Genomic DNA, 21,200 nt, shown 5'->3' with positions numbered 1-21,200 from the left:
CATGATCTCGGGATCCTGGGATAGAGCTGGGCATCAGGCTCCCGGCTCAGCAGGGAGTCTGCTTCTCCCTCTCCCTCTGCCCCTCCCCCCACATCTCTCTTTCTCTCTCTCTCTTTCTCAGATAAATAAAATCTTAAAAAAAAAAGAATAGCTGGGGGCGCCTGGGTGGCTCAGTCGTTAAGCGTCTGCCTTCGGCTCAGGTCGTGATCCCAGGACCCTGGGATCGAGCCCCACATCGGGCTCCCTGCTCCGCGGGGAAGCCTGCTTCTCCCTCTCCTACTCCTCCTGCTTGTGTTCCCTCTCTCGCTATGTCTCTCTCTGTCAAATAAATAAAAATAAAATCTTTAAAAAAAAAAAAAAAAAAGAATAGCTGATGTACGTGGTGATATAAATATGAATCACCTTTTCTTTTCCACACTTTAGCGAACACAAAATGGATGAGTGTAGAAAGGGATAGGGAGGAATCAGGTTGACAATATTGGTTCAGGAAGGAACCAATATTACAGTCATTCATCCATTCATTCATTCCATATTTACTGAGCACCTAGAATGTGTCAGGTACCACTCTAAGGACTGCGGTAGGAGTGAACAAAACAAGACAAACATTTCTGCCCTTTACATTCTAGTAGTGGAACAAAGAAAAACCAACCAACAAACAAATAAAATAACCAGAATTTCAGACAGTGCTATGGAGAGAACAAAGCAGAGAAAGATGACAGGACAGGGGTGGGGGGCAGCTAGGGAGGGAGGTGAGCCACCCAGGGACCTGGGGCCTGGGGAAAGCCTGTCCCAGGTACGGACCAGGAACGACACCCACCACCACAGACCCTTAGTAGAAGAGCAAAGGGTTCTAGAACCAGACCATCTGTGTTTGTTTGTTTGTTTATTTATTTATTTATTTATTTTTCAGACCACCTGTGTTTAAGTCCTAGCTTGGTACTCATAAGCTACCTGACCCAAGGCAAGTTACTTAGCTTCTCTGGGCTTCAGTATCCTCAAATGTAAAATGGAAGCAATAACAGTAGGTAGTTTATAAGATTCAGGCATTAAATGAGTTAATACATATAAAACACTTAGAACAATATCTGACACACATTAAGTAATCCATAAACATTAAGAATTATTGACAATTAATATCCCTTCTGGAGTACTACATTCTCAGAAATTAACCAGTGACTGAGCACAGAGTTCCAACTGAGCCTTCAGCAAAAGCTCAAGCTTGCCAAGCATAGAGAAATATGCTTCCAAATTACTGAAATAGTCAATCTCTAATACTCAAGTTATCCAATGACACCGCTTGCAAGGTTTCAAATGGTGCGACTCTGGTGGAATAAATCTTAAAAGCTCTCCAGAGAAATGGTTTCTTTACTGGCTTTTACTAGGATCCAGAAATGAGGATGTTTACTCACACTTCAGAGGGCTGGCACCCATTTCTAATTTTTTTTTCTCCAAGAATCACTCAACTGGCAACTTCCTCGCTTTGTCTGATTCCTAGAAGTAGCTGAGCTTGTGTTCAGACAATCTGGCGTTGAAAGAAACCCATTCTCTCTCTTACACAAGAGTGCTTGAAGGTGTTTTTCACTCCTCAAGGACAGGAAAGGGCCAAATGAATCCACCTGATCTAAGTGGATTCTAATGCCTGCTAATTTTTGTCAACATGTAACAAGTTTTGTAATTCTTATAACTGACAACAAAACTGCATTTTGGAGAACATGTCGGAGGAAGTTAGTGGCCCCCTCGACCCCCTTCCCCTACCAAACTAATTTCTCCAAAGTGATTCACAGCAGAGGCATTAATAAAACTATGATAAATGGAGCCAACCTGAGTGTCCGTCTATCACTGAATGAGCAAATAATGGTGTCTCAACCTAAGAAAAACCTGTGTGGCCAGGAATAATATGTTAACGGTAATAAATAATAATACCAATCATTTTCTAAGCACCAACTATCAATGAGGTATGATGTTAGGGACTTTCATCTATATTATCTCATTGAAATCCTTATTACAAGACAGTTATTCTGTTTTACAGGTAAGAAGATGGGCTTCAGAATGTTCAAGCACGTCTAGAAAGCCGGTATTCAAACTCAGGTCTGACTGTGGTCTTTCCCTTTCTTTTGTTTATTACATCAAGTGGCTGTGTGAGTACAAACACGTATCTAAAATAACAACGAATAGCACTTATTGAGCATTTACTATGTGCCAGCCACTGTGTTAAGAACTTTGCATGTATCATTTAATTTAATCCATATAAAACCCTTCTTTAGAGATGAAGAAACTGAATCACAAGGAGCTAAGAAACTTGCCTGAAGGCAAAAAATTAAGAGTGCAGCCAGGTTTTGAACCCAGACCTCTGACTCTAGAGCCCCAGCTTTTAAACACTTCCCTAATTCTGCCTTCCATGAAATAATATAATGTTTAAAAAAAAAAAAAAGCAGCAAGGTACAAAATAAGATACTTAATTTAAGAAGTTAAGGGTTGAATGTCAATTCTGCTCACAAGAATTTGTGCATTTCGCCGAGGTGCTACTCTGGTTCCGCTCTGTCTATCCAGCCAACAAAGATGGACAGCGTGCCTCTTTGTGCCACAGAACTGCTCCAGAGGCCAAGGGTGCGAGGCGGGCCGGACACGGGTACAGCCTAACTAGACTCCTCTCCGCCAGACGGCTCTCATGTGGGCTCTCCTCGTGGGTCCTTACCCACTGGTGCTCAGTTCAAATGTCACCTCCCACCGAAGCCCTCCCTGGTTACACTAACATAAGCCACGTCCGTCTTCCTCCCGTTTGAACGCTGCCACAAGTCTGCTGTCTGACTTTTCAACTGGAATGAAAGCCCCACAATGGCAGGGATGATGCCTGCCTGATTCACGTCCTTCATCCACAGAGGTTAAAGAGTGCTTGGCATAGGAGACGCTCGTCCTTATTTGCTCAGTGAGTAAGACTTTTCCCTGTTTTTAGTCTCCCTCCCTCCTGCACAGTGCTGGCAAGATGATCTTTCTACAGCAACAAATCTCACGCCATCTCGCAATGCTTGAAACCTCCTGTGGCTCCTACTTGTGTACGGGATGTCAAATTCCAGTCTCATTTAACTTTGTATTCAATGCCTTGTCTGGCCTGGCCAGGGCCTAACCTCTTGTCCAAAATACCTGAGAGGCAGTGAAATTAAATGGTGAAGAGCATGGGCTATAATTCCAGCTCCACCACCCATGAACCCACCAGACAGATTTGGGCCTCCGTTTTCCCATCTTAAAATGGGGCAATAAATCAGCATGCAAATCAAAGGAGGACTGCGAGGATTAAACTAGTTATTAGATCAAAAGTATTGAGAGTTGTTCCTGGCACGTAACAATAAGTACTATTTTCTCCTGCCATGAGCCATGGACCTCAGTCACATCAATCTATTCCTGATTCCCTAAACAAGCCGTGTTCTTTCACACTCCCTGTCTTTTCTATACGTATTGTTTTTTAAGTCTATCATTGACTCACTATGACTGCATGTTTATTAATGTGAAGTTCTTTAGAGCAGAAATTATAGCTTTAATTCTTCATGAGGTATGGGACGCTGATTCATTTGATAAATGTTAAACCAGGATCATTATGTAAAATTAGTCATTTTAATGGTTTGTACTTACATGAGAAAGGTCAAGGTGACCCTTTAAAGCTCATTGGTTTTCCTTTTCTGTTTACTTAAATGCTGACTTCTAAGAATAACTGAAGGATTAGAAAGCTTTCTCCTCCCCAATTTTGCAGGCTCTCATCTTCCACCTACTCCTTTCTCACCATCATTTACAACAATGTCATCAATACCGACCCCAAGGCAGTCAAAATGATCCTTAAATACTATATAAAACGTAAGGGGTTATTATTACTACTAGTAATACAGACAGATCTTGCCTCTGCTAGTAACTACTGGCAGGAACTTGTCTAATAACATGGAGAGATGCTGTTTCCTGTCTCCCCAGCCCTACCCCCTTCCAGGGAGAAATGCTAACCTACGCAGGTTAGGAGCAACGTATTATCTCTCGAGTGGAAAATAAATGTCAAAGTTGTAAATAAAAATGAGATTGGTGGGTAATTTGTAGTTTAGAATATTCTGGGGGCTTGGGAGGTTTGGCGACAGGGTAGAATCCAATCAGTTCAAGGATAATGGGTTCTCAGAAGTCTAGGAAAGAGAGGAGGAAAGGCTTGCCTTTCAACACATGGCCTGGGGCGGGTCTCATACCTATGAAAGGCATCTACCTGCAGGGCCTACATCCTTCCCTATCCTCACTATTCTACTCTAATTTCATTCTATTACGGAGTAGGTAACCATTAATTACACAGTGTTCTGGCTTAGGAGCAGCATATAATGTTGTCTTAGTGGAAAAATATGTTCCCAGTTCTAAACAACTGGCATATAGAATGCTTTTTGGAAAGTGTCTCATTCATAAACTAGGGACTGCACAGAGTTGGAATCAGTTCCCTGTAGAGAGGATGTGCCAAGGGTCGTGTCCTAAGTTTTGCAGTATAAAGAAGCCAACCTCAGTGAAATGAGTAATGTAGGATCCTTGGCCAAATTCTCAGATCCAAGTCTGGGTTGAGCAATAAATAATATAATGGCAAGGGAGCAAGAGGAGACGAGATGAGAAATGGGAGAAACTGGAAGCTGAGAAAGCCGGAATCAGGCGCAGCAAGGATAGGACCTGCCTCTTAGGAAGCAACTCTCCCAGTCTGCCCTTCTCCCAACAGCGCGGGGTGGACTCCTTGCCACCATTAGATCTGAACTCAGACAGCACCACTTTAGAGGGCCCTCCCTGCCTACCCAAGGTAGAGGTGGCCCTCCTCGGGACTTCTTTTCTTTTCTTCATTGCACTTACTGCTCTCTGAAATGACCTTTCTGCTTCCCGACTGTCTGCCTCTACCTAAGGGAACATGAACCCCACAAGGAGTCTTACTCGTGTCAGGCTGAGCAGTGTACACCCGGGGCCTAGCGCAGCGTGTGGCACATGGAAGGCACGCGGGAAATACCTGTTCAACAGTCGTGTGAGGATTCAACGACGGAACCAATGATTGATTTATCTATAGATCTATCCTACCACCTTATCTACTTACCCACCCACCTACTGTGTCTGGTACAGCACTACTACACAGCAGCCCTTCATAACAATTATAAAAGAAGCAAAACAGACAATGATACCGCTATGAGTCAGCAAGCACTTACTGAACACTTTGTACATGTCTCACAGTACAGGAGAAACCAGGAGTATAAAACACAGCCCTCCCAGGAGGCAAAGCAAAAGTCAGCTAAAGATTGATAGCAGCTTGCATGCTAACTTGAAGTCTACTAAAAGGTAAAGGCAGTTATGCCATTCGAGAAACTTCTTTAGTCAATGTTCAGAATTCATAGGAACTCCTAGAAGCCACCTGATACTACGCTGATGTCGATCACTGGGGAGGAAATGGAGGAGTGGCAGTGGTGTGGGCAAAGTAGAAATTGGCTCTGCATCATTCTCCCACAAAGTTAACCCTTCATAAAAGGTTTTGGGTCCATCTTTTTTCACAGGGGAGCAAGGGGAGGGAATCACCCTAATAGGGTGACCCACTTTCCCCACACATTGCACGCAGGCCCATTCATTCCGGTACCTAGCCACAGCAGCCTCTGCCCCCCACCCCTCCACTTCCTGTTGAAAGGCAGGGATGCTGCCATGTGGAGCTGGAAGCGACCAAGACCGAGGTTACGTCACTTCCTTTCTCTCCAGTGTTGCGACCGCAGCTGTAGTCCTGCTAGCTGCATTTTGGGAAAAAGCCTGGAGAACAAGGCCTTTATGGTCTCCTTCAGCATTATATTTCCATGAAATCTTATCTGTACATGGATTCAGAAAATGAGTAAACTCTTTTGCAATGTTTTCAGCATAGAGTTCTTTGACTCACACTTAAAAGTTGGGAAAGAAGACATTTATTTAAGACCGTGGTTTCAAACTGTTTTTTAAGTAGCAGGCTACTTTTTTGTAAATAAAATTTTACATGGATCCTTAATACATTAAACAGGAAGGATGAGGGGCTAGGGGCTCTATCTTCTCAGCTTTCCCCTCTCCCTTTGAAGGGGCCCCTGACATCTCTGAGGAACACACTGGTTTAAGAAGAGAGGGAAAGGAAGTTAAGATTTAGATAAATAAACTAATGAATGGGGAAGAAGGGAAAGCTTTTCCTTAATGGGCAAGGAGAGGTGAACTTGGAAAGTCGCCACTTTGTAACCATCGTAGTAAAGACTGGTTGGAGCAAGAATCATCAATTAATGCTCGATCTAAGAAGGAAAGTTTGATAAGAAGCAGGGGATTTGCTTCATTTTCAAATGTCTCACCATTGATTGCTTAGAAGAGGCAAAACTCTGCTTATCAGGCACACACATCACTGGTCTGAGACTACAAAATGTGAATGTCATGTAAGACAAAGAAAGGCTAAGGAAGTGTTCCACATTAAAAGATAGAAGAGACAGGGCATCTTAATAAATATGATCCTTGACTAGACTGTGTACTTGAAGGGAAAAGAACATCACTGGGACTACTGACAACATATGGACTATGGATCATCAATCTGATAAAAGTACTGTATCGGGATGCCTGGGTGGCTCAGTTGGTTAAGCGGCTGCCTTCGGCCCAGGTCATGATCCCAGGGTCCTGGGATCGAGTCCCACATGGGGCTCCTTGCTCAGCTGGGAACCTGCTTCTCCTTCTATCTCCTTCTGCTTGTGCTCTGTCAAATAAATAAAATCTTAAAAAAAAAAAAAAGTACTGTATCAGTGTGAAATTTCCTGAATTTGGTAACTGTGCTGTGGTTATGGAAGAGAATGTCCTTGTTCTTGGGGAACATATATTGGAAATATGTGGCCTGAAGGGGACAGGATTATGTGTGAGCTACTCTCAAATAGTTCAGAAAAATAAAATACATAATACAGTATTTACAGGTACAGAGAGGGCAGTGGTTTTCTAAGTGGGATCCCTGGAGAAGCACTGGCATCATCCACTTGCTAGAAACACAAATTCTTAGGCTCCACCCCGGACCTGCCAAAGCAGCTGTGTGGGGGTGTGCACAGTACCTCCAGGGGATTCTGATGCACACTCAAGTTGGAAAATCACCGGGACAAAGAGGATGATAACACAAATGTGGTGAAACATTAAAACTGGCAAAGTCAGGGAAAGGGCATATGAGAATTTTTTGTATTATTAAAACTTTTCTGTCAGTTTGAAATTGTTTCAAAATGAAAATGAATAGTAACAACAAGACTATCCTGGGGTGATCTACATACAGATGTGGACAGAAAGAGCCCTTGGAGGCAAGGAGGCAGATCATGGGGTTCTTGCAGTCACCTGCACAGGAAGTGGTGGGACCCAGGAGCAGGGGGGCCGCAGCTCCAGTGTAGAGTGAGGAGCAGGATGTTTGTTTGCATGTTCTTCAAATAACATATCTCCTTCCTGCAGAAGACGTGAGCCCAAATCTACTAACCTGAATAAGAGAGTCCGGCGATCTCTATAAAGAGGTCTTCTTCAGAAAAGCTTTCGGGGAGCATGAGGAAAGCTGTGGTCACAGCACTCTTCAGATTTTTATCGAGGGCTGACCTAAGAGCAACATTCTCATTCATTGCTATGATTTTTACCTGCAAAAAAGCAGAACATTTAGAAGAAAAATGTCAAAGTGGACTATTGGTCAAGCTATGGGTTTACACATGCACTGGAACTATCCCAAACTCTTAGCCCTGAAGATCTTGGAATATTAGGCCAGTAGACATGAAATAATTATTATCCTAATAAGCAATCCCAAGGGTTTGTGTTTTATGCCAGAATTAAAGATATCATGATACAGGAAAGAAAACAAAATAAATATTTCTCTTAAATGAGGAAATTCTCCATGGGTTTTAAAAAAGAAGTTAGTATAAATGAAATAAACATCCTTTGGGAAATTTTGTATTTTTAAATTTTATAATCTCATTGTTATTTACTTAATTTTATGGTAGACAAAGGCATTCTACTTCTTTATTTAGAACTCACCTTTGTCCTTATCCATATATAACTTAAGCACTTCATGCTTTATTTTGAACTGATTTTGAACCTGACTAAGGAAAAAAGGAAAGGAAATTAGCTACAGTAGAAACAGTATGGGTTTGGGGGTAGGTATGGGCTCAGGTCTAGGTATTTACTAGCTGTGTGAAATTGGGCAAATTACTTAACTTCTCTGAACTTAAGTCCTCATCTATAAAATGGCAATAAATGTGCATCAAAGAATTGTTACAAAGTTTGAATCAAATAATAAATGTAAAGCACCTAATGTACTAGTGAATGCCTTGATCAATAAAAAAGGATTTTTCTCCTGAATACACAGCAGAAGGTACTCTCTTTGACTTTCCTCAAATCCATTAAAATACAAATTGCTCAGTCTGTTCTGAGACTCTCTGTTTTGAAGACTGCGCTGTAGTTAAGAAAATGTGTTCAAGACCCAGCTCCATCTCTTACTAGCTCTGTGACTATGGCCATAATTCCTTATCAGTAAAATGGGGTTAATAACAGAATCAAATTGATAAGGTTGTTGGTTAGTGAACTTCCTTCTGTGTCTTTGAGCGCAATACAAGCTTCCTGGGCCAGAGATTCTCACCTTTAGCAAGCACCACAATCACTTGGGAGAGCTTGTTAAAATGCATATTATTAGGCCCATCCCCCAGTATTTCTGACTAGGAGACCTGAGTCAGGCCTGAAAATGTACATTTCTAACAAGTTCCCAGGCAGTCCAGGAACCACATTTTGAGAACCACGGCTCTCAGGTATATATTTAGAAGCAGAAATGCCAAATGGCTCTTCAAAGTGGCTGGGCCAATTTACACTCCCGGTATAATCTTTTTAAACCATCAGGCTTAATCAGGCTTTAAATCAGTCAGGCCACTTCTGACTGATTGTCTATAAACAAGGAAAGAGTCTACAAATCCCTAAAAAGGACCCTCACCTATCTGAAATGTATCCACCTTCTGTAAACCATTTAGTGCTGTCACCAAATCTTCCCCAGTTCTAGAAAACAAGGCTTAAGTTGCCTTTTATCTGTCAAATAAAGATGATTTCTGAGAAAAATTAAGATGGCACTAAAAGACATATACTATCAAAAAAAAAAAAAAGGCATACACTATCAGAAACTAAATTAGAATTTTATTAGACAGCAAGGAGAAAGGCTGATGTATGTCTCAAAGTAGTTTCTTCTTTTTTTAATTGCCAAAAATGACAGTATAAAACATAACTATTTTATTAACTTAAGAGTCTAACTTCTATCTTCTTTTGTCCCTACTTTTTTTCTAAGGGAATATTTATAATACCCAAACCTCTCATATGGTAGGTAAGCCACTTTATTCAATACTACCAACTCCTCCCTTGTAATTACAGCACTTAATAGCCCTTAATTAAGCCTTTCAACACTTGGGTGAGTTTAGCATTACTGCAATCATCTGCAGAAAGGAAAACGAAGGTGCAGTCCAGTAGCATGACTTGCCCAATGTTGCATAATGAGTTGATGGCAAAAATCAGGGTAACACCCTTATACTTGGCAGATCCAGCTCTAAATTTTTTGAATTATTCTCATGCATTCAGTTAGGTATCTGTTCTGGTTAACTTTTTTGTTATTGTTGTTCTGGTTAACTTCTTATCTTGAAAGATGATTAAAAGAAATGTGAAGTTCCTATATAACTCCTATGTTCATTCCTTGAATAACTTTCCCAAACTTTGTATTCCATATAGAATCACAGATCTAGGAGGGCAAGCTTCTCATCTTACCAATGGGGAAACTGAGGCCCAGAGGGTTAAAAGATCTTCCTTTGAGAAGTAGTGGCATACCAGTAGTAGGTCCCTGATTTACCCAGAGCTCTTTCTACCACTCTACGAAGTCTGTTCACTTCCAAATTCCTGTTCTTCATCCTCAACCAGGTCCTGCTCAATAATTCTTCGTCCTCTCTCTTTTTGGTGGCTTTTACAGAAACTCAGTTAAAACAGAAGTTATTCTGAGATGCTAACAAATGAGAGTAAGTTTGGGGAAATTTTCTTATTTAAAGCAATACACTTATTCTCCCAGAAAGTCATTCTATTTCGGTTGTAAAAAAGCAGTCTGTTTGCTATTTAAGGTTAAGAGAGTAAAAATAAAAGCATCCTTACTCAAAGGAAAAATGTCAATTCAGAAGACTGCAACTGTGCTGATCTGGCTCTCCAGTGTAAGGTGACCTAGGCACTTGTCTCGGCAGCACTGTTATTTGTGGTTCAGAGTGAAAAGCCAGTGAACTCTTGGGACACTGCCAGAGAGGCCTGGGAAAAAAAGAAAGTCCTCAGATTTGTGAATAGCTGTTTGTATCTGACTGGGAATGCCCCAACCTGAACCGCATAAATAGCATTAACACTGCCAAGGGGAAAATCGTTACTGGAGAGAGGAAGGGGTAAAGCTTGAAGGGACTTTCAACTTGAGAGATTTGTGAGTACCTTTCAAGATAGAAAAAAAAGAGTCACACGTGGTCTCCTCTATAATACAGTCACATGGAGACAGTCCTTGAATTGCAAACAGTGAAGTTATAGTCACAAAGAACAAGGCCCTACCTAGCCTTCAAACACTCAACCAGTAACCAAATGGCACTTCCCATAGAAGTTTTCCATTCCAAATGGCCAGAAAAGTTAATTTTTCTAAATGGTCACTGCTTAAGGACCAAGAAGAAACACTGAACATTCGGGGCGCCTGGGTGGCTCAGGTGTTAGGCGTCTGCCTTCGGCTCGGGTCATGATCCCAGGGTTCTGGGATCGAGTCCCGCGTCGGGCTCCCTGCTCTGCGGGAAGCCTGCTTCTCCCTGTCCCACTCCCCCTGCTTGTGTTCCCTCTCTCGCTGTGTCTCTCTCTGTCAAATAAATAAATAAAATCTTTAAAAAAAAAAAAGAAACACTGAACATTCGAGTTGGATGAAACCTTACCATCTACCTGTTGGACTGTGGGTTCTTCCAGGGCCAGCAATGTGGTGTTATTTTTTTATTCTTTTAGTATCCACAGAGAAGAAACTTGTCTCTTGAGTAAGTAAATTAATGGCTCAAATTTTGCATTTCAAAGGCTAGGGGCACAAACATTTTGCTCACAGTCAGGCAGAGCCAAGACCAGTAAGTCAGGTCTTCCAGCTCTCTTTCAGGGATCTATAATACCACTGGGATTTTTCTAGCCACAAAAAGTAAATCAATGAAGTTACTATATGATAATAATTGCAAAACTGTGAATATACTAAAAACCACTGTACACTTTAAATGGTTGAATTGTATGATATATGAATTCTATCTCAATAATTTATGTTATAAAAAAGCTATATTACTAGCAAATAAAAGAGAAAAAATATTGGAATGAACACATTAAAATAAATTAAAATCCTCTTAACAAGGTAGCAAAATACTACTGTATGTCAATGAGAATGCTTTAAAAATTCAAGCCAAATTATCTATACACTAAAAACAACATGAAATACAAAAATCCAGACTTATGTTAAATAAATTAAGAAATGACTATTAATATTACTTTAGGGTTCTTTTGACTTAAAAAAGAACTGGCCACAAGATTCTATTAACTACTTTAAATTTCATGGCTCTTTTCTTGAAAAATGACTTGGTAAGTGACTCAGAAACTTAAAGCTGCATTAGAAATAAAAATGACTTATCTAACCTCAATTACGGGGTACGTTAATGGTAAAGTATGACAGAAATTTAATTTACACTCAATTTTTTTCCAGAAAGTCCATCTTTTTAAGCAAGGTACTCCTTTATATTTTGAAAATATTATTAATAAACTTTATTTTTTTAGAGCAGTTTTAGAGTCACAGCAAAACTGACTGGAAAATACAGAGAGTTCCCATACACCCTCTGAATATTCCTTTTAAAGACTTGAATTGAGAAATTCTGTTCTATTTGCAATATGGAAGACAATTTTAGAGCTTTAGACAATATAATTTAAAATACCTCCTTCTTTTAAAATATATAAAAACAGAGAATTTGTACTCATATTCTCACAATTCTAAGACCTTCACCTATTTTTTTTTTTTTTTTTGTCCACAAGGCTACCAACCCTGTCTTTTCATCAGATTTGCTCACGTTTGATTACTATTTGCTGCCATCTAGCGGTAAAAATAACTGGTTTAAAAAGATCATTACCACTGACAATTCTCTGATTAGCAGTGATTTCCATGTGACAGGGAAAATGCTAATGGTGAAAGAGTTAATTCATCCATTTATAATTTTTTACCATGTGTTATGCTCAACACTTTCAAATGAGTCTTAAGATAGCCTAATTTTCTTGAGTTATTAGTTTAGTAAGCTTGAAGAACAGTCATTGTTCTCAATAACATCTTCTTTCCCAAGTTAGCTGAGAAATGCAGTTTTTATCAAGATGACTGTAGCAGCTACTACTGGTCTTGAATTGCTGTTTTTATTTTATCAGGATATGTGACATTTAGATGAAATCTGAGGTCATTTCCAGTGCTAAATTCTGAGATTTCATGGCGTTTCATTTTCTAAAGCTTATTTAAAAGAAAAAAATTGAAATATTCCAAGCACAAAGCATAGTACAGAGAATAATACAACATTTTCACATTCAAAATCTCATTTTATCTCAAAATAACTCTGAGATAGGCAAGGACAAAGAGAAAGGAATTGATCATTTTCTGAGTATCTACTAAGTGCTAGGCATTTTAGATCTAGGCATTTCCTAAATGCCTTTTAAGGTTGATGTCGTCAGCCTAATCCACAGAGAAGGATGTCCCAAGGCTCAGGGAAATTAAGTCACTGGTGCAGGGTAACATAGCTGGGGAGTGTCATAGCTGGGACCCAAACCCTACATCTGATTCTAAAACACCCCTGTTCTTTCCGGCTTTATCATTCTGCTTCCACTTGTCAACACCTTTGTGAGGGCAAGTACTGTATTGTTACTCCATCCTACAGATAAATTAACTGAGGTTCAAAAAGATAAAACAAGTTTCCTAAATTCACATAAACAGCTAACAAGTGGCAGGAATGAATAAGACCTAAGGCTTCTAATTCCGCTTTCATTACTATTCCCATTAAGCTACATATTTTGTAAATTTATTTTATTTTATTTTTAAATCTTTTTATGTTTTTAAGTCATCTCTAATTACATCATGGGGCTTGAACTCACAACCCCGAGATCGAGAGTTGCACATTCCACTGACTGAGCCAGCCAGGTGCCCCCATATTTTATAAACTAAAAAAAAAGAAAAAAGAAAGAAAAAAATTTGGAAGGAAAATTAATATTTACAAATTTTCAATTATTTCTATTCATTCAATTATTTTACTAATTATCCAGCTTTACTGGATTATCTTTATCCAGCCTAGAAATGAGAAATTCATCTACATAAATATGAAATTATTTCAGTAAGCCTATTGTTTCTGGACTTAATAAAAAATGTTTTACTGGGGTGCCTGAGTGGCTCAGTCAGCTGAGTGGCCAACTCTTGATTCTGGCTCAGGTCATGATCTCAAGGTCCCGGGGTAGAGCCTCAAGTCAGGCTCCACACTCAGTGGGAAGTCTGCTCCAGAATTCTCTGCCTCTCCCTCTGCCCCCTTCCCGCTTGCACACACATGCGCACACACATTCTCTCTCAAATAAATCTTTAAAAAAATGTTTTTACTTAAGTAAAAATTACATAGTGAAATGCACAAATCTAAAGGGTACAGCTTGACAAATTTTTATATATGGACATACCCATATACCTATTGCTCTGATCAAGTGTTTCTGGATGTTTTAATGAGCTACACCATTAATTCTAAGTCCAGAAGCAAGGCAAGAGAACTGTGACCACCCGTGTATATTAATAGAGATTTGGGTGGGGGGAGGGGCAGAGGAGAGGGAGAGAGAATCTTAAGCGGCTCCACACCCAGCACAGAGCCTGAGGCAGGGCTCGATCTCATGACCCTGAGATCATGACCTGAGCTGAAATTAAGAGTTGGATGCTTAACCGACTGAGCCACCCACGTGCTGCTCAACAGAGATTTTTATGACACAACCAAGTGAGGTAAGCTTGTATAAATCTCTAATTTTTTGCCATAACTGACAAAAAGGGGAGCAGCAGAATCACTCTTATGGGAGACATTTGAGAACAATCCATGTACCCTGTTTTGGGGCCTGAGACCCTCTAACAGCACAAAGAAAATTGTTCCTTGCTGTGAGATTAGCAACTGTTACTATTTCGCATAGTTCTTAAACTATGAAGACTCCTTCATAGAAAATAGGCTATATATATCTGCAAAAAAAAAAGAAACATAATATGCAAATACAATGTCAAAAGTTCAAGTCCTGGGGCGCCTGGGTGGCTCAGTCGTTAAGTGTCTGCCTTCGGCTCAGGTCATGATCCCAGGGTCCTGGGATCAATCCCCGTGTCGGGCTCCCTGCTCGGCGGGAAGCCTGCTTCTCCCTCTCCCACTTCCCCTGCTTGTGTTCCCTCTGTCTGTGTGTCTCTTTCTGTCAAATAAATAAATAAAATCTTAAAAAAAAAAAAAAGTCCAAGTCCTTTGGGGCGCCTGGGTGGCTCAGTCAGTTGGTCGTCCTCTTGATTTCGGCTTGGGTCATGATCTCAGGGTTGTTTGATGGGAGACCCGAGTCAGACTCTGTGCTCAGCAGGGAGTCTGCTTGAGATTCTCTCTCTCCCTCTCCGCTCCTCCCCCTGCGCGCTCTCTCTCTCTAAAATAATAAATAAATAAATCTTAAAAAAAAAAAGTTCAAGTCCTTTCCACTTTTTTCCTGTTTTGTTTCTATTAAAACTCAGGGGGAAGCCTATCCCCCACAGCCTCCTCTAGCAGCATCCTAAATGAAGGAAAGACTTTATAACAGGATCTCACCACTGGCCTGAGGACGGTAAGAAAGGGAATCAGAATCTACTCCCTTCTGAATGACTACCTGATTCATTCACTTATTCAACAAATGTTTTCTGAACGCTTACTATGTCCCAGGCACTGTCCCAGGCACGGCTGACAAAGCGTGCACCACGGCACTTACATTCTGGAACGGTGATCTGGGTCATGCTGACAGAGGTTCCACTGAGGCACTGGGCACCTCTTCTGCCATCCTCCCAAGCCCAAATGCAGTGACTCTGAGCTTTATCCATTCCACAATTCGAGTATCCTTAGAGAGAAGGCAGGAGTAGCATGGGTAATATCTGGATATTGTTTGGCACTAAATTCTATAGGGAGTAAAAGGAGTCTGAAATTCATTTCTGTTTCTTGGCGTTCCATCTCATTGCAATCACACAGATCAAAGCAGGGTGCGGTTCAGAGGAGAGACATCCCTAACTGTGGCAGCCAATAAGACACTTGCTCACCGGTTTTTGGAGTCGTCCAGCAACATATAAGCTATTCCAGTTGAGGAGATCTTCAATCAAAATGTTAGTGCTAATGACCCCATATTTGATAAGCTAGAAAAGAAAAGACATGGGCATGAAAGAGAGCAAAATACCACACTGTTGCTTTTGCAAATGCAAAATATAAGGAAAAAAATTTCTGACCAGAATAGCACGTTGATTTCCAAAGCCACTTAAAATCTCTGCCTTGTGAAAACACACATCTCCACCAAAATCCTTCACAAAGGATTAGTTTCCAAGACTGATCTGTCCCCTCAGGGATGCGAGTTCAAGTGATCACTATCTTCACTCAGGCTCTTGTGATGTTAAAGGCACAAGGGCTCTTAGAGGCTATCTAGCACATATTGGTCCTCACTGAATTGAAAATAAAAACTGGGTCTGCACCACAGACAGTCTGAGAAGCAAAGATCTAGTTCCTACTTCTCATTTGAGAAATAAGCCTAATAAATGGTGGGCCCAAGGTGGCACCATTAGCAGCTGAGTAAAAACCAGGTCCCTGAATGTCGGTCTGGGCTTCCAATGTTCATTTCATCACAGAGTACAAGACATTTTCTTTAAGTAGAAGTTTTCACCAACATCTTTTACGTGGTGAATTTCTCTTTCACTATTAAGTATTTCCAACACTTTTATAATTACAAAGCCACATCCAAAAATTAAACATCTTTATCAGAGCTAAACACATGGAATTATGGCCAAGCTCATTTCAAAAGCAATTTGTACAAACCTTGAATGTAGTTGTTCCAGGTTACAGAATCTCATTTGCTTCAACAAATAACTTCAGACTCACTTTGCTAAACTTCAGTATCCAAACAGCCTTCTCAGGCTACAAATATCTAAAAAGTAGCTAAAGAATTTCAATTAAAAAGTACAGTCCCTTTGGCATATAATTATGCCCCAACATTTGGTTACTGGAGCTTGTAATATTGTTTGAAACCACTAATTAGAGATAGGCTCAGCATAATACTAATTATGGAGAAAGAACAAAGCTACGTGTTTGGCATGACTAAAGTAGATGTGGAAAACTGCACTGAGCCACCATCTTCCCTCCAATCTGGACACAATACAGCAGAAAGCCCTTCTTAAGGCAGGCACATAACAGCTGGGAAGTAATGGAAACACCCCTGGCCCCCTGGAGGGGCCTCTCATGTTATAACTAGTTACATGACCTCTGGAAGTCATGTCCATTCTCTGAATCCTCATTTCCCCAACTGCAAAATGCAGGTTGGAGCAGGATTAGACCTCAACCAGAAAAGTAAACATTTGGCCCAAATGCTATACAGACATCACCAATCAATCAGAGTACTCATTCCTGCCAAGTTCAGACAGGTCTTCAAAATCCTTCCTAAGTCAGTACTCCAACCTCCTGCCCTTCCAAGCCTGGTTCATTGACTGGTAGTATCAGCATCACCTGGGAGCTCATCAAAAAATGCAAAATCTCAAGCTCCATTCCAGACCAATTGAATCATAATCTGTATTTCAACGAGATCCTCAGGTGATTCATCAGCACATCAAAGGAAAACTTCTCAAAGCCATCAGCAGCACAGAGCAGAACCGGCACAGCTGCTGGAACCTGTCTGTCAATGGCAGCCCAGCTCATCTCTAGGGGGTATATGACTTAGTCCCCCATTGGTCCTCTTAGGCTGCAGTCCTGCCCAGTTCTTGGCAGCTCTCTTAGAGATTGGGCCCCTTTGTGTGAAAGTTCGGCAGGGTTCCTGCCGTCAGCCAGCCCTCGGCTGGGATCTGTGCTTCTTATCTGCTCTCCAACAGGGAGATGGGGTGCATCCTCAAATTCTACCCACTTGCTGGCACCAAGAGGTTCCTATCGCATGGCATCACATGCTCTTGACTACCTGTGATACCCTCATCCTTAGTGGGCCTGAGTATTCGTCCCATTGACCAAACCAGTGGTTCTCAAAGCGTGTTTTCCAGACCAGCAGCATCAGCATGATTTGGAAGCTGTTAGAAATGCAAATCCTTGTTACTAAGGGAGTAAATCTTAAAAGTTCTCATCACAAGAGAAAAAAAACTGTAACTATGTGTGATGATGAATGTTAACTAAACTTATTGTGGTGGTAATCATCTTGCAATACATACATACATCAAATCATTACACTGTACACCCAAAACTAACACAATGTTATATAATTACATCTCAATTAAAAAAAAAAAAAACAAACAAATCCTCAAACCTCACCCCAGACCTACGGAATCAGAAACTCTGGGGTGGGGCCTAGCAATCTGTGTGTCCAAGAGGCCCTCTAGGAGGTCTGATGCTCACTCAAATTTGAGAAGCACTGGCCAAAGGCAATAATTAAAGATAGTCTTTCTCAGTCACCTTTATCCAGCAGGAATGTGAACGTTTCCTGACTGCAAGAACATATACAGTCAGCTGGTATTCTAACATTTAATAACCGCCCAAGTTAAGACAAACATCCAAAGTCACTTACCCTACCATCACACATGACCAATGGATTATAGTAGACTCCAGCACCATAGTTATTCTGGATAGTGGTGATAATCTTGGGCCCCAAAACTTTTAGGAAAGAGTAATGGTTCCAATTTTTTTTCAGGTTCTTTGAATGCCATGCAACAGGGTCATCTACTGTGAAAACAAAGTCCAGCATGGCATTCTGGGAATGAAGAAAAGAGAATGATTTTAGTTTTAATTCCTCGAAAGGCATCTATATAGAGTGGAAAGCTCTAAAATTCTATGCCATTATGATTAAGAAATAGAGGACCTGAGCTGTCATCAGAAATTTAAGCAAGTCTCTGGAACCAGTCTGAGCTTGTTTTCATCAACACGCACAGTAATAACAATGCTTCCTCCATATGTATTGTCCTGCCGGCACTCTTCCAAATACTTCACATGTATCGTAGTTCATTCTATCCTCAGAACAATCCTACAAGGTAGGTACTGATACTATCCCGATTTTATAGGAAAGGAAACCAAGGCACAGAGTAAGAACCATGCCCATGGACACAAAGCTAGTGAGTGGCAGACAGAGTCTGGTTCCAAATTCTGAGTGCTGAACCTTATGCCACATGGCTTTCATCTAAATGTAGCTAAATGTGTTCCACTTTTCTTCCAGCTCAAATAACACAGGATGGATAAGCTCTGAAAAGCATTATGTCATAGGAAATAAGTTATTTTAACTCTTACCCATTCTCCAACCACTCACTGAGCACCTACAAGGAGCTCTGATAGATCCTGGGGTAGAGGTAAAGAAAGTCTACTGGGGAGAATAGACAAATTATCACTAAATGAACTTGATAGAGGAATGCAAAATGTACTAATTTCACTCAGAATGGGGTCAGAACAGAAATGAGAAATTTTGCTATGAAATTACATTCTTTTATCTGATAAATCTGAGTCTTGAAGAATGTGCAAGAGTTAAGCAGGCTTGGTGGAAGTATAGGGGGAAGGGAAGGGAGTCTTGCTAAAGGAAAGCACTCTTGTAGTTTTAAGAGCTAGGCATGTTCTGGGTGCTGCATTTAGTTTGATATGCTGGAACAGAACACAACCAAGGGAGTCCAGAAAGGGAGGCTGGGTTGCCATGCTAAAAAATTTTCCTGCAGAAGCGCTCACCGGAGGGAAGGATGATTAAAGGTGGGGAACCACACAGGAGGCTAACAGCAAAACTCCGGGTGAGAAATGAAAAGACATTAAGTGAGGCACTGAGGGTAGGGACTGATCTGAGACTTGGTGCTGGAATCTCTAAGACTTGTTATCTTGTAGGGAATGAGGGCCAGGGAAAGGGAAGGGTTCCTCCAGGCCTACCCAAAGGAAAATCTCCATGGAAAAATGAAGAGGTGGCTATTGAATCAGGAGGCTCTAAGTTTCTCAAAAACCATAAACCACTGGTGAAACTTAAGATTTAGGGTGGACATGTTTTTAAAAAATGTATAATTATGTTAACGTATGTTAGAAAAAATAACTAGCCTATAATAATCTGTAATTTCTTATATACCCACCATCTATAATTTTTCATATGTTGTCAACTTAAAGCAAAGTATTACTTAAACACAGTATAGTTGGGAAACAGAAATCCAAGCAACAGTACAGACGGCCTTACCAGGAAGTGAACAAACTTTAACCTAAAAACAGATTACAGTCAGGTGTCCAAAGCCAGGAGGCCCTATCTCAATCATTTCCTTAGTTTAATAAACTAAGATGACAATGAATTGGTAGGCTGTGCATGAACTACAGCAAGTAAAAATACGGTTCACCAGAAAACATCTCTATTTAGACTCTTGCTTTTTTTGTTAATTTAGCAAAAGCTCTAAAGCCTTAGTGGAGAAAGTCAGTAACAGCCTCATTTAAATGAAAATATCTGCCTGCCACTCCACTGCTCTATGTCTTGAATCTTGTTTCCACCTTGGAAGCAAACTTTTTTCCCCTTTATTTACAGGGAAAAAAGTCTGCAATCATAAGGCAAACTGTACCCTCACTGCTGTTGCAGTCAGGCAACTTTGAAGAGTAACAACTTCTGGTCCTAAATAGACTCTTGTTAAATGTCCTTAGCGTGGGTAAATATACTGGTCACCCATTAACTTTTGTAAGTAACTTCACTGCATCTGCCCTGGCCCTACAACTACCCGTCAGCTTCCTGAAGTCAGGAGCATCATTTTGTACTTTCTCCCACAGCTGTAGATGAGACTCAAATTTGGCTGCGCATTAGAATCACCAGGGAAGTTTTTAAAATTCCCGAAGCCCCAAGTCTCATTCCAGACCAAGTAAATCAGAATCTGCACAAGTGGAACCCAGGCATCGGCATTTTAAAGTTTCTCAGAAAACGCCAATTATCAGACAAGGCTGAGCACACTGAACCAGCACCAGGCAAATATTTCCTGTCTTCCATCTTGCCTCTGCATCAGCTTTGCCCTCCGCATAATTGCATCTCCTGTTCCAGACCGAAGTGGGCCCCTACTTATCCTTCAAAACTCAGCTCATGATGTCATTATACTAGGAACACTTTCCTACGGGTTGTATTTTGCTAGTTGATACGTGCAGTGCGCAGAGTAGAGGAGCAGCTCTAGGGCTCTGGAGGGATCTACGGCAAAAGGGACGTCGTGGGAACAGGCCGATTCCCGGCGTGGGGCCTGCCCCGGGGCCAGGCTCACCTTCTGGTCTGAACTGGGCCCCACCTGGCGGTACACCCCGGAGCCGTAGGCGAAAGCCAGGCTCAGCTCCTCGGGGAAATGAGACAGGATCTTGCGGAAGGCCACCCCCGAGCTCTGCAGCGCCTGCAGCGACATGGGGCTGAGGCTCAGAGACAGGGACCCTTGGCGGAGCAGGGCAGGGCAGAGGACAGCGGGCCGGGGAACCGATACTGGGGCAGCCGGTTAACGTTGGGGAGATGGAAGTCGGGGACCGGCCCGGACAGCACAAGGCTGCAGCCGGGGGTGCGAACTGGAGGGACGGGTGAGGACTCGGACCACAGGCCAGCGCCAGCCGAAGCCTGAGAAGCGCAGGGTCAAGGCCCGGGTGGCCGGCAGGCCCAACCACGCCTCTCGCGTGCATACGCGCTTCAAAGGCGCAAGAGAAGACGCTCCTCCGCGGGTGGGGAACGCGAGGGCTCCGTGAAGACCCCTGGCGGTCGGAGGAGCGCGCTGCAGGCTGGCCGCGCGGACCAGTGACTTGGAGACAGGGGTGCGGAGAGTGTCAGCTAACTGAACTGCTTTTGAGCCTTAAGAATCCGTTTTTGTTCTGGACTCAAACACATTTCAGTAAATGGCTATAAAATCATGCATGTGTATTGCAGAACATTTTTTAATGAGGTGAAATCCACAAATCTAACATAAAATTGTACACTTT

The 21,200-nt window shown here is 41.6% G+C and overlaps 1 protein-coding gene across 1 annotated transcript in view; it reads right to left on the bottom strand.

Annotated features, from left to right (window-relative positions):
- The window catches only part of TAMM41 (TAM41 mitochondrial translocator assembly and maintenance homolog), a 49,828-nt gene extending 28,913 nt beyond the window's left edge, over window positions 1-20,915 (bottom strand). The window contains exons 1-4 of the mRNA XM_036101295.2: window positions 20,507-20,915; window positions 17,833-18,015; window positions 15,347-15,439; window positions 7,478-7,628 (exon numbers count right to left, since the gene is read on the bottom strand). Coding sequence (XP_035957188.2) covers window positions 7,478-7,628; window positions 15,347-15,439; window positions 17,833-18,015; window positions 20,507-20,641 — 562 coding nt within the window. The 5' untranslated portion in view covers window positions 20,642-20,915. The remainder of the gene's footprint in view (window positions 1-7,477; window positions 7,629-15,346; window positions 15,440-17,832; window positions 18,016-20,506) is intronic.
- Between the last annotated feature and the right edge of the window lie 285 nt (window positions 20,916-21,200).

This window comes from Halichoerus grypus, chromosome 1 (assembly GCF_964656455.1).
Source record: "Halichoerus grypus chromosome 1, mHalGry1.hap1.1, whole genome shotgun sequence".
In the NCBI taxonomy this organism is placed as follows: Eukaryota; Metazoa; Chordata; class Mammalia; order Carnivora; family Phocidae; genus Halichoerus; species Halichoerus grypus.
This window is presented reverse-complemented; position numbering and strand designations above follow the sequence as displayed.